Source organism: Neofelis nebulosa, chromosome 6, assembly GCF_028018385.1.
Source record: "Neofelis nebulosa isolate mNeoNeb1 chromosome 6, mNeoNeb1.pri, whole genome shotgun sequence".
In the NCBI taxonomy this organism is placed as follows: Eukaryota; Metazoa; Chordata; class Mammalia; order Carnivora; family Felidae; genus Neofelis; species Neofelis nebulosa.
Window position 1 is genome coordinate 101872640 of NC_080787.1, and position 12889 is coordinate 101885528.

The 12889-nt window shown below is 35.9% G+C and overlaps 2 protein-coding genes across 5 annotated transcripts in view; one reads left to right on the plus strand and one right to left on the minus strand.

Annotated features, from left to right (window-relative positions):
• ARMC2 (armadillo repeat containing 2) overlaps window positions 1–12889 on the plus strand; it is a 135054-nt gene that overhangs the window by 115258 nt on the left and 6907 nt on the right. Inside the window, exon 19 of one of the 2 annotated variants that reach the window (XR_009263195.1) lies at window positions 10283–10344. Coding sequence is in view for 1 of the 2 variants with exons in the window: in XM_058734904.1 (XP_058590887.1) it covers window positions 10283–10354 (72 nt within the window). In the remaining variant the exon portion in view is untranslated. Of the gene's footprint in view, window positions 1–10282; window positions 10355–12889 lie in introns of those variants that run through there. The other variant, XM_058734904.1, reaches the window with a different exon arrangement.
• The window catches only part of SESN1 (sestrin 1), a 118432-nt gene continuing 116745 nt past the window's right edge, over window positions 11203–12889 (minus strand). For all 3 annotated transcript variants that reach the window (XM_058734906.1, XM_058734907.1, XM_058734909.1), the window contains exon 10: window positions 11203–12381. In XM_058734906.1, coding sequence (XP_058590889.1) covers window positions 12295–12381 — 87 coding nt within the window. In that variant the 3' untranslated portion in view covers window positions 11203–12294. The remainder of the gene's footprint in view (window positions 12382–12889) is intronic.

Sequence of the window (12889 nt, forward strand, 5' to 3'; positions counted from 1 at the left end):
TGAGTGTTTTTAATCATGAAAGGGTGTTAAATTTGTAAAATGCTTTTTCTGAATTAAGATAATCTTTTTTTTTTTTTTTGGTCCTTCCTTCATTCTGTTAATGTGGTGGATTGCATTGATCATTTGTTGTATGTTGAACCATCCTTGCATTCCAGGAATAAATCCTATTTCACACTTTTGATGTGCTGTTGAATTTTTTTTGCTAGTATTTTGTTCAGGATTTTTGCATCAGTATTCATCAGGGATATTGGTCTGTAGTTCTCTGTAATGTCTTTTTTTTTTTTTTAATTCCAGTTAGTTAACATACAATGTTATATTAGTTTTAGGTGTACATAGCGATTCAGCATTTCTATACATCACCCAATTCTCATCAAGGAAGTACACTCCTTAATCCCCATCACCTATTTAACTCATCTGCCTACCCATCTCCCTTCTGGTTTGTTCTCTATAATTAAGAGTCTGTTTCTTTTCTTTCTTTTTTTTTAAATTTAATTTTTTATTTTTTTAAATATACATCCAAATTAGTTAGCATGTAGTGCAACAATGATTTCAGGAGTAGATTCCTTAGTGCCCCTTACCCATTTAGCCCATCCCCCCTCCCACAACTCCTCCAGTAATCCTCAGTTTGTTCTCCATATTTTTGAGTCTCTTCTGTTTTGTCCCCCTCCCTGTTTTTATATTATTTTTGTTTCCCTTCCCTTATGTTCATCTGTTTTGTCTCTTAAAGTCCTCATATGAATGAAGTCATATGATTTTTGTCTTTCTTTGACTAATTTCACTTAGCAGAATACCCTCCAGTTCCATCCACATAGTTGCAAATGGCAAGATTTCATTCTTTTTGATTGCCAAGTAATACTCCATTGTATGTATGTGTGTTGTGTGTGTGTGTGTGTGTGTGTGTATACATATATACATTGTATATACATTGTGTGTGTGTGTGTGTGTATGTATATATATATATATATACACATACACACACACACACACACACATATATATCACTTCTTCTTTATCCATTCATCCATTGATGGACATTTGGGCTCTTTCCATACTTTGGCTATTGTTGATAGTGCTGCTATAAACATGGGGGTGCATATGTCTCTTCAAAACAGCACACCTGTATCACCTGAATAAATGCCTACTAGTGCAATTGCTGAGTTGTAAGGTAGTTCTATTTTTAGTTTTCTGAGGAACCTCCATACTGTTTTCCAGAGTGGCTGCGGCAGCTTGCATTCCCACCAACAATACAAAAGAGATCCTCTTTCTCCGCATCCTCACCAACATCTGTTGTTATCTGAGTTGTTAATGTTAGACATTCTGACTGGTGTAAGGTGGTATCTCATTGTGGTTTTGATTTGTATTTCCCTGATGATGAGTGATGTTGAGCATTTTTTCATGTCAGTTGGCCATCTGGATGTCTTCTTTGGAGAAGTGTCTATTCATGTCTTTTGCCAATTTCTTCACTGGATTATTTGTTTTTTGGGTGTTGAGTTTGATAAGTTCTTTATAGATTTTAGATACTAACCCTTTATCTGATATGTCATTTGCAAACTCCCATTCTGTCAGTTGCCTTTTAGTTTTGCTGATTGTTTCCTTCACTGTGCAGAAGCTTTTTATTTTGATGAGGTCCCAGTAGTTCATTTTTGCTTTTGTTTCCCTTGCCTCTGGAGACATGTTGAGTAAGAAGTTGCTGTGGCCAAGGCCAAAGAGGTTTTTGCCTGCTTTCTCCTCAAGGATTTTGATGGCTTCCTGTCTTACTTTTAGATCTTTCATTAATTTTAAGCTTATTTTTGTGTATGGTGTAAGAAAGTGGTCCAGGTTCATTCTTCTGCATGTCTCTGTCCAGTTTTCCCAGCACCATTTGCTGAAGAGACTGTCTTTATTCCATTGGATATTCTTTCCTGCTTTGTCAAAGATTAATTGGCCATACGTTTGTGGGTCCATTTCTGGGTTCTGTATTCTATTCCATTGATCTGAGTGTCTGTTCTTATGCCAGTACCGTACTGTCTTGATGATTACAGCTTTGTAGTATAGCTTGAAGTCCGGGATTGTGATGCCTCCAGACTTGGTTTTCTTTCTCGGGATTGCTTTGGCTATTTGGGGTATTTTCTGGTTCCATACAGATTTTAGGATTGTTTGTTCTAGCTCTGTGAAGAATGATGGTGTTATTTTGATAGGGATTGCATTGAATATGGTATCAACATTTTAACAATATTCTTCCTATCCAGGAGCATGGAATTTTTTTCCTTTTTTTTTTTTTTTTTGGTGTGTGTGTGTGTGTCTTCTTCAATTATTTCATAAGCTTTCTAGTTTTCAGTGTATAGATTTTTCACCTCTTTGGTTAGATTTATTCCTAGGTATTTTATGGGTTTTGGTGCAACTGTAAATGGGATCAATTCCTTGATTTTTCTTTCTGTCGCTTCATTGTTGGTGTATAGGAATGCAACCGATTTCTGTGTGTTGATTTTATATCCTGCAACTTTGCTGAATTCATGAATCAATTATAGCAGTGTTTTGGTGGAATCTTTTGGGTTTTCCATATAGAGTATCATGTCATCTGCGAAGAGTGAAAGTTTGACCTCCTCCTGGCCGATTTGGATGCCTTTTATTTCTTTGTGTTGTCTGATTGCAGAGGCTAAGACTTCCAATACTATGTTGAATAACAGTGGCGAGAGTGGACATCCCTGTCTTGTTCCTGACCTTAGGGGGAAAGCTCTCAGTTTTTCCCCATGGAGGATGATATTAGCGGTGGGTCTTTCATATATGGCTTTTATGATCTTGAGGTATGCTCTATTCCTACTTTCTTGAGGGTTTTTATCAAGAAATTATGCTGTATTTTGTCAAATGCTTTCTCTGCATCTATTGAGAGGATCATATGGTTCTTGTCCTTTCTTTTATTAACATGATGTATCATATTGATTGATTTGCGGATATTGAACCAGTCCTACATCCCAGGTATAAATCCCACTTTATCATGTTGAATAATTTTTTTAATGTATTGTTGGATCTGGTTAGGTAGTATTTTGTTGAGGACTTTTCATCCATGTTCATCAGGGAAATTGGTCTATAGTTCTCCTTTTTAGTGGGGTCTCTTGTCTGGTTTTGGAATCAAGGTAATGCTGGCTTCATAGAAAGAGTTTGGAAGTTTTCCTTCCATTTCTATTTTTTGGAACAGCTTTAAAAGAATAGGTGTTAACTCTTCCTTAAATGTTTGGTAGAATTCCCCTGGAAAGCCATCTGGCCCTGGACTCTTGTTTTTTGGGAGATTTGTTATTACTAATTCGATTTCCTTACTGGTTATTGGTCTGTTCAAATTTTCTATTTCTTCCTGTTTCAGTTTTGGTAGTGTATATGTTTCTAGGAATTTGTCCATTTCTTTCAGATTGCCCATTTTATTGGCATATAATTGCTCATAAGGAGTCTGTTTCTTGATTTCTCTCTCTCTCTCTCTCTCTCTCTGTTACTTTTTCTCTTTGCTTGTTTCATTTCTTAAATTCCACATGAGTGAAATCGTATTTTTCTTTCTGTGAACTGACTTATTGCACTCAGCATTATACTCTCTAGCTCCATCCATGTTGATGCAAATGTCAAGATTTCATTCTTTTTAATGGCCGAGTAATATTACATTGTGTGTGTGTGTGTGTGTGTATATATGTATAAGTATATATATGTATATGTGTATATACATATATATGTATACACACACACACACACACACACACACACACACACCACATCTTTATCCACTCATCAGCCAATGGACATTTGGGCTCTTTCCCTCATTTGGCTATTATAAAGCTGCTATAAATATAGCGGTGCATGTATCCCTTTGTATTAGTGTTTTTGTATTCTTGGGGTAAATACCCAGTAGTATGATTGCTGGATTGTAGGGTAGTTCTATTTTTAACTTCTTGAGACGACTCTATACTGTTTCCTCGAGTGACTGCACCAGCTTGCATTCCCACCGACAGTGTAAGAGTATTCCCCTTTCTCCACATCCTCACCAACACCTGTTATTTTTTTTATGTTGTTGATTTTAACTATTCTGACAGATGTGAGGTGATATCTCTTTGTAGTTTTGATTCCATTTCCCTGATGATAAGTGATGATGAGCACTTTTTCATGTGGCCATCTGGATGTCTTTGGAGAACTATCTGTTCATGTTTTCTGCCTATTTTTAAGTAGGATTATTTGTTTTCTGGGTGTTGAGTTGTAGAAGTACTTTATATATTTTGGATACTAACCCTTTATCAGATATGTCACTTGCAAATGTATTTTCCCATTCTGTAGGTTGCCTTTTAGTTTTGTTGATTGTTACCTTTGCTGTGCAGAAGCTTTTTATTTTGATATAATCCCAATAGTTTATTTTTGCTTTTGTTTCCCTTGCCTCAGGAGATGTACCAAAAATAAGTTGCTACATCTAATGTCAAAGAAGTTACTACCTGTGTTCTTTCTCTAGGATTTTAATGGTTTCCTGTCTCACATTTAGGTCTTTAATCCATTTTAAATTTATTTTTGTGTATGGTGTAAGAAAGTGATTCAGTGTCATTCATTTGCATGTTGCTGTCCAGTTTTTCTAGCACCATTTGTTGAAGAGACCACCTTTTTCCCATTGGATATTCTTTCCTGCTTTGTCGAAGATTTAATTGACCATATAATTGTGGGTTTATTTCTGTATTTTCTGGCCTGTCCCATTGATCTATTTGTCTATTTTTGTGCACTGTATTTGCCACCAGCTTTGCTCTTCTTTTTCAAGATTGCTTTGGCTATTTGCGGTCTTTTGTGGTTCCATACAAATTTTAGGATTGTTTGTTCTAGTACTATGAAAAGTGCTGTTAGTATTTTGATAGGGATTATATTAAATCTGTAGATTACTTTGGGTAGTATAGACATTTTAACAATACTTAACAATATAGATATTTTAACAATATTCTTCCAATCCATGAGCATGGAATGTCTTTCCATTTCTTTGTGTTATGTTCAATTTCTTTAATCAGTGTTTTATGGTTTGTAGAGTACAAGTCTTTCACCTCTTTGTTTAGATTTATTCCTAGGTATCTTATTATTTTTGGTGTAATCATAAATGGGATTGTTTTCTTAATTTCTCTTTCTGCTGCTTTGTTATTGTTGTATAGAAATGTGATAGATTTCTGTTGATTTTGTATCCTGCAACTTTACTGAATTTATCAGTTCTAGCAATTTTTTGGTGGAGTCTTTTGGGTTTTCTATATTAGTATCATGTCATCTACAAATAGTGAAAATTGTACTTCTTCCTTACCAATTTGGATGTCTTTTACTTCTTTTGTTGTCTGTTTGCTGTGGCTAATACTTCAATACTATGTTGAATGAAGCGGTGACAGTGGACATCCTTGTCTTGTTCTTGACCTTACGGAAAAGGCTCTCAGTTTTTCCTCATTTTTTAAAAAGTTTATTTTTGAGAGAGGGGTGGAGCAGAGAGAAAGGTAGAGAATCCTAAGCAGGATTCTTGTGCTGACAGCATGGAGCCTGATGCAGGGCTTGATCCTACGACCCTGGAATCATGACCTAGGCTGAAATCAAGAGTTGGACGTTTAACTGAACCACCCAGGTGCCTCTCAGTTTTTCCCCACGGAGGATGATGTTAGCTTTGGGTTTTCATGGATGGCCTTTATTGAGATATATTCCCTTTAAACCTACTTTGTTGAGGGTTTTTATCATGAAAGGATGTTGCACCTTGTAAAAATGTTTTTCCTGCGTTTGTTGAAATGATCATGTGGGTCTTATCTTTTCCATTATTGATGTGATATATTGCATTAATTTGCAAATATTGAATCATCTTTGCAACCCAGGAATAAATCCCACCTGATTGTGGTGAATTATTTTTTAAATGTATTATTGGACTGGGTTTGCTAGTATTTTGTTGAGGATTTTTGCATCTATGTTCATCAGAGATATTGGCCTGTAGTTCTGGTTTTTTGCGATGTCATTATCGGGTTTTGGTATTAGGGTAATGCTGACCTCATGGAATGAATTTGGAAGTTTTCCTTTCGTTTCTAAGACTATGGAATAGGTTGAACAGAATAGATATTAACTCTTCTGTTTGGTAGAATTCATCTGTAAAGCTGTCTGGTCCTGGACTTTTGTTTTTTGGTTATTTTTTGATTACTGATTCAATTTCTTTGCTAATTATCAGTCTGTTCAAATTTTCTATTTCTTTCTGTTTCAGTTTGGTAGTTTGTATGTTACTAGGAATTTATCAATTTTTTTCCAGTTTGTCCCATTTGTTGACACATAGTTTTTCATAATATTCTCTTATGATGTTATTGTATTTCTGTGGTGTTATTTCTCCTTTCTCGTTTGTGATTTTATTTGGGTCCTTTCTCTTTTTTCTTGCTAAGTCTGGCCAGAAGTTTATCAATTTTATTGTTTTTTTTTTTTCAAAGAATCATCTCCTGGTTTCATTGATTGTCCTATTGTTTTTTTTTAGCTTTTATATCATCAATTGCTGCTCTATTTTTATTTTTTCATTCTGCTGGTTATATGTTATTTTTTAATTTTTTTTAATGTTTTGTTTTTGAGACAGAGCATGAGTGGGAGAGGAGCAGAGAGAAAGGGAGACAACAGAATCCGAAGCAGGTTCCAGGCTTTGAGCTGTCAGCACAGAGCCCAACATGGGGCTTGAACCCATGAACTGTGAGGTCATGACTGGAGCCAAAGTTGGACGCTTAACCAACTAAGCCACCCAGGCGCCCCTGGTTTTATGTTTTGTTCTTTTTATAGCTCCTTTAGGTGCAAGGTTAGGTTGTTTATTTGAGATTTTTCTTGTTTCTTGAGGTAGGCCTGTATTGCTATAGTCTTCCTTTAAAAACTTCTTTTGCTGCATCTCAGAGGTTTTGGGCCATTGTGTTTTCATTTTCATTTGTTTCCATGTACTTTTTCATTTTGTCTTTTATTTCCTGGTTGACCCATTCATAGTTTGGTAGCATGTTATTTAACCTCCATGTGTGTGTTCTCAATTTTTTCTTGTGATTGATTTCTAGTGTCATAGTGTTGTGGTCAGAAAAAATTTTCAATCTTGAAATTTGTTCAGGTTTGTTTTGTGGGCTAACATGTGTGATCTATTCTGGAGAATGTTCCATGTGCACTTGAAAAGAATGTGTATTCTGTTTTAGGATGGAATGTTCTGAAAATATCTGTTAAATCCATTTGTTCCAGTGTGTCATTCAAAGCCATTATTTGCTTGTTGAGTTTCTGTTTAGATCTGTCCATTGTTGTATTACTATTGATTAGTTCCTTTATGTTTTTTATTAACTGTGTTATGTATTTGGGCACTCCTATGTTGGGTGCATAAATATTTACAATTGTTATGTCGTCTTGTTGGATTGCCCCCTTTATTGATATATAGTGTCCTTCTTTGTCTTTTGTTAGTTTTATTTTTACTAAAATTTTTTTAACATTTATTTATTTTTTGAGAGACAGAGACAGAGTGTGAGCCAGGGAGGGGCAGAGAGAGAAGGAGACACAGAACCCAAAGCAGACTCCAGGCTCTGAACTGTCAGAACAGAGCCTGATGTGAGGCTCTGACCCATAAGCTGTGAGATCATGACCTGAGCCAAAGTTGGACACTTAACTGAGCCACCCAGGCACCCCTGTTACAGTCTTTGTTTTAAAACAAAATCTACTTTGTTGGATATAAGAATTGCTATCCAGCTTTCTTTTGACATCCTTTGGCATGATAGATGTTTCTCTATCCTTTCAATATGCAGGTGTCTTTAGGTTTAAAATGAGTCCCTTGTATGTAGCATATAGATGGGCCTTTTTTTTTTCCTTTATCCATTCTGTCATCCTGTGTCTTTTGATTGGACTGTTTATTTACATTCAAAGTAATTACTGATTTATTGATGTATTTGTTGTCATTTCATTACTTGTTTTGTGGTTGCTTCTGAAGATTTTTCTGATCCTTTTTTGTCTTTCTCCCTTTCATGTTTTGCTGCTTTTCCTTAGTGATATATTTGGATTTCTTCATCCTTTTTCTTTGCATATTAGTATTTTTTGATACATAGTTACCATTGGGTTTGTATATAACTTCTTCTGCATACAGCAGTCTATATTAAGTTGATGGTCATTTGAACTCATTCTTTTCTCCTCCCCATGTTTTAGGTATATGTTATATCCTTTTTTCATTAGTTCCTTGACTGATTTTTTACAGAAATATTCATTTTTATGGCTTTTGTGTTTCCCACCTCTACACTGTCACTTTTTGTCTCTCCTTTTTTTTTTTTTTTTTTTTTTTTTTTTTTTTTTTTGAAAGAGCCCAAAAGTGGTGGGGAGGGGCAGAAGGAGAGAGAGAATCTTAAGCAGGCTCTATCCTGAGCGTAGAGCCTGACGTGGAGCTCAGTTCCACCACCCTGGGATCATGACCTGAGCCAAAATCAAGAGTCAGATGCTCAAACGACTAAGCTACCCAGGTGCCCCTTGACTCTCCCTTCCAAAGAGTCCCTTTTAATATTGCTTGTAGAGCTGGTTTAGTTGCCATGATGTTCTTTAGTTTTTATTTGGGTAACTTTTTATGTTTCCTTCTATTCTGAATAACAGCCTTGCTGGATACAGTATTCTTGGCTGTAGATTTTTCCCATTTAGCACTTTGAATATACCATGCTACTCCCTCTGGCTTACAAAGTTTCTGTTGAAAAATCTGGTAGCCTTATGGGTTTTCCCTTGTAAGTTAATGATTTCTTTTGTTTCTTTAAAATTTTCTTTCTTTATTGGGGTGTCTGGGTGGCTCAGTTGGTTAAGCAGCTGACTTCAGCTCAGGTCATGATCTCACGGTCCATGAGTTTGAGCCCCACATTGGGCTCTGTGCTGAGGCTCAGAGCCTGGAGCCTGCTTCAGATTCTGTCTCTCCCTCTTTCTCTCCTCCTCCCCTGTTCGTACTCTGTCCCTCTTTCTCCCTCTCAAAAATAAGTACTAAATTAAAAATTTTTTTCTTTAAATGCTGTATTTTGCAAATTTAATTATAGTATGTCTTGGTGGGTCTGCTTTTGTCAATTTGTTGTGGGTACTGTATGCTTCCTGGGTCTGGATATCTGTTTCCTTACTTAGTTTAGGGAAAATTTCAGCTATTATTTCTTCAAATAAATTTTCTGTCCCCTTTTCTCTCTCTTCTTCTGGGACTTCTATAATATGAATGTTGCTATATTTTGTGCAATCACTGAGTTCCCTGTCTGTTCTTGTTTTGCATAATTCTTTTATCTCTCTTTTGTTTAGCTTCCCATTACTCTGTCTTCTATGTCATTAACTCGTTTCTCTGCTTCTTCCATCCTGCTGTTCATTACCTCAAGTTGTGTTTCTTATGCCCTTTATCTTTGCTATGTTTTTCCTTATCTCTGTGTTAAGGGTTTCATTCATGTCTTCTCTTTTCTCAAGTCCAGTGAGTATACTTATATCTGTTTTGCTTAGATCTCTGACTGTGGTCCTGGGTTGTTCTTTCATTTGGGATAAATTTCTCTGTCTCCTCATTTTGTCTTGCCTCTCTGTGTCTATGTGTCAAGAAAGTCAGCTGTGTCTTCTGCCCTTGAAAGTTGTGACTTTATGAGGAAGTTGTAGAGCTTAACATAACCACAATATCATGACCTGAGCTGAAATCAAGAGTCAGATGCTTAACCAACTGAGCCACCCAGGTGCCCTGATCTTCTGTTTTTAAGAAGTACAAAGAACTAAGCAAAATGAATAAAATTTTAACTATGTACAGTGTATGTAAACTTGTTGGGTTCACCTGTATTGCTATAACTCTACAGTAGACAGAAAAGGGCAAAGGCATGATGTAAATTCAATGTGTAGGACCATGTATATATTATTGTAAGCTAACTAGAAATGGACTTATGTGGGGTGCCTGGGTGGCTCAATCAGTTGGGTGGCCAACTTTGGTTCAGGTCATGATCTTGCGGTTCATGAGTTTGAGATCCACATCAGGCCCTTTGCTGACACAGCCTGTTTAGGATTCTGTGTCTCCCTCTCTCTGCCCTCTCAAAAATATTTAAAAAAGAAACGGACTTATTATCAATATATTTTATATTTAAAGAAACTTAATAGTCTTGTCTTCTCACCAGGATATAGAACTTTGAAGGTAGGAACCATTTTGCCTCCCTACTCTCACCCACACATTATAAATTACTAGGTAGTAGATTGAGCTAAAATGTTTTGATGAGTAACAGTTATTATAACAGATTTGATTAAATCTAGATTTTTTCCCTTGCTGGACATGAATATTTTTATTACCTGCTACATTTTTTTTTTTTTTTAGTGTCCTCTGAAGTAAAAGCATATCAACAATATTCACCTGAAGAAGTTAAATATGCATTCCTAACCAGTAACGGTAAATTAAGCTTATAAGTCTACTAAATGTAATGATATATAGATTAAAAGACTATAAAATTGTTTATAAATATGTTAAAATTAAAACATACTACAAATTAATAAAGTTCCAGGATTTAAACTGTAGCTATGTATATGTACTATAAAATATTTGGTGGCAAATCTTTATTGTAAAGACAAAGTCACAATTTGCTAAATCCACCTATGCTACTTGCAGGGCCTTTCAAGCAATAACGTGTGTTTATTACCATCAAACAAGATGTTAGCACCTCCCCCCCCCTTTTTTTTTTTATTTCAGTAATAGAATTTAATGATTCATCACTTACATATAATATCCAGTGTTCAACAAGTGTCCTCCTTTATGTCCCTTGTCCATTTAGCCTGTCCCTCCACCCAACAACCCTCAGTTTGTTCTAAAACTAGAGCTATTTCTACTTGACAGTGCCATTTTCTGTCCTGTTGTCACTCTAGTCCTTGTTTATAATTTTTTTAAAAAGGATTTTAAGTAATCTGTACACCCAATGTGGGGCCTGGACCTGAGATCAAGAGCTGCATGTTACATACACCAATTGAGCCAGGTGCCCCTGTTTCTAATGATTCTTATTTGAACTCTAAAACATCTCCATTCAAAAGGGACAAGGCATGGGGTCATAAAAGTCTTACAGGAGATCATGAAAGTCCACTCTTTGTAACCTTTAAAATGGCATTGAGAGTTTGCCATTTAATAGTCTCTCATCTGATTACAGCATTATTTGTGAATCTGCTTGGCTATTAAAAGTAAACGGAACTTCAGAATGGTAATTGATTGTGAAGTCATAATTTTTCATGAGATTGAGACAGCACATAAAATTGGAGAAAAAATGATTTATTGAAAAATACCAATAATACTGACAGACTTCAAAAGCAATTCACACTTCCAGAATACAAAGTACTTAATACATTTTTTCCCAAAGTTAGCATTTTTGTAAATCAAATTTGATAACCTGACTAAAAATATTTTCCAGCTTTATTTTTAAAGAGCTGCACAATCTTTAAAGTGGGGACCACGAGGTGGGCAGGAGCAGAGGGGCAGAATGCACTTGGGACTGCGCAGCAGTCTACAGCAACATTTCCCACAACTTCAGTGCTGGAAACAAAATACTGCACAAGACAGCTGCCCTCCAGTGTCCAAGAATCTTGGGAAACAGCATATCAAAAGATAGCTAGCTTTTCTTATAATTATTCACTTTCATTTAAGATTGCTTTTTGAAGAAAATCTTTAAGAATGCCACTGTAATTTAATGTCATCCAATAGCTGAATTAAAAAAAAAACTATAATGAAAGAAATGAACTGTTACCATCGAAATGGTCTTTGCCGAGCTGTAATAATTCTAGGCTTTTTTAGATGCAAAAAAATTAACACATATGCAAGTTTAATTTGAAACCACGCAAATTATGTATGTAGGCTCAGATAGTAGCAGTGTTCACTTTTATTACTAATAGCTTAACTGGAACAGCCACTCTATTCATTCCACCAGCAGAAATAGCAGCACCAGGATCTAAATAAAATTCTTTATGTATAAAAAGCTTATGTCGTTATCCAACTCCCATTCTTTGCATGCTCCAATTCTTGTTATCTTATTTAACATAAAAGCAACAGGATTTGGAGAGTTACTATTTGCTGTATTAAAACAGTTATACAGCATCTTGTACTGTCAAAAAGCAAAATACTGTGAATACTGTGAATGGCAGTCCTTCTTCACAGCTCTACACTTGAAGCTGCCAAGCATTCACTGCTCGTGCCAGCAGTGGTATTTCCACAGTAACATAGCAGAAACTAAAGGAATCATGGCACAATGGATTTCTGAATTCTTTTATCTACCATTGGTCCTGGGGCTTAGTACCTTCCCCTTGTAGACTATATCTGCTGATCATTCCATTATCTTTAATGGAGGAAAGGCATCAGGTCATATAGCGGGTAATGGCTCTCAGAGCGTAGAGGAGTTCTGCTTGCATCCTAGCTTCTATAAGAAGCAGATTAACATGAACCTGAATATAAAACACATTATTTAAGGTACAGGTTGTAAGCATTCCCAGTTTTTCAGTGCTAGTATCCCCCCAAAGTAAGTACATTTTCTGTGTGCCACTGAATAACTTAGAAGTCTTGAATTTGTCTCAAAATGAAAGCCATCTGATGCTCTTTTTGGATAGATACAGAGCTTATATTTGATTACATCTCTTCTTAGAGGTTTGTTATATTTCAGAAAATCTAGACATTGCTTTATTAGAATACCAACCTCCCCTGCCAAATCATCACTTAAGAGTTTAATAACCAAGATGGTTCAACGACCAGACCATTTATATCTATAAACAATTCTCCCAAGCAATGACAGCCACGCCAGCACTTCTGAAGTGGGGCCCTGGATGCCCTGTCTTTTATTCTTTTACTCTAGCACTATAATGAGATTCCCTTCCAAGGGACACCAGAGACAGCTGTGCTGGAATGTTCTTCTCTGGGTTGGAAAAGATTTGAGAGCCATTAGATTAGATGAAGGAG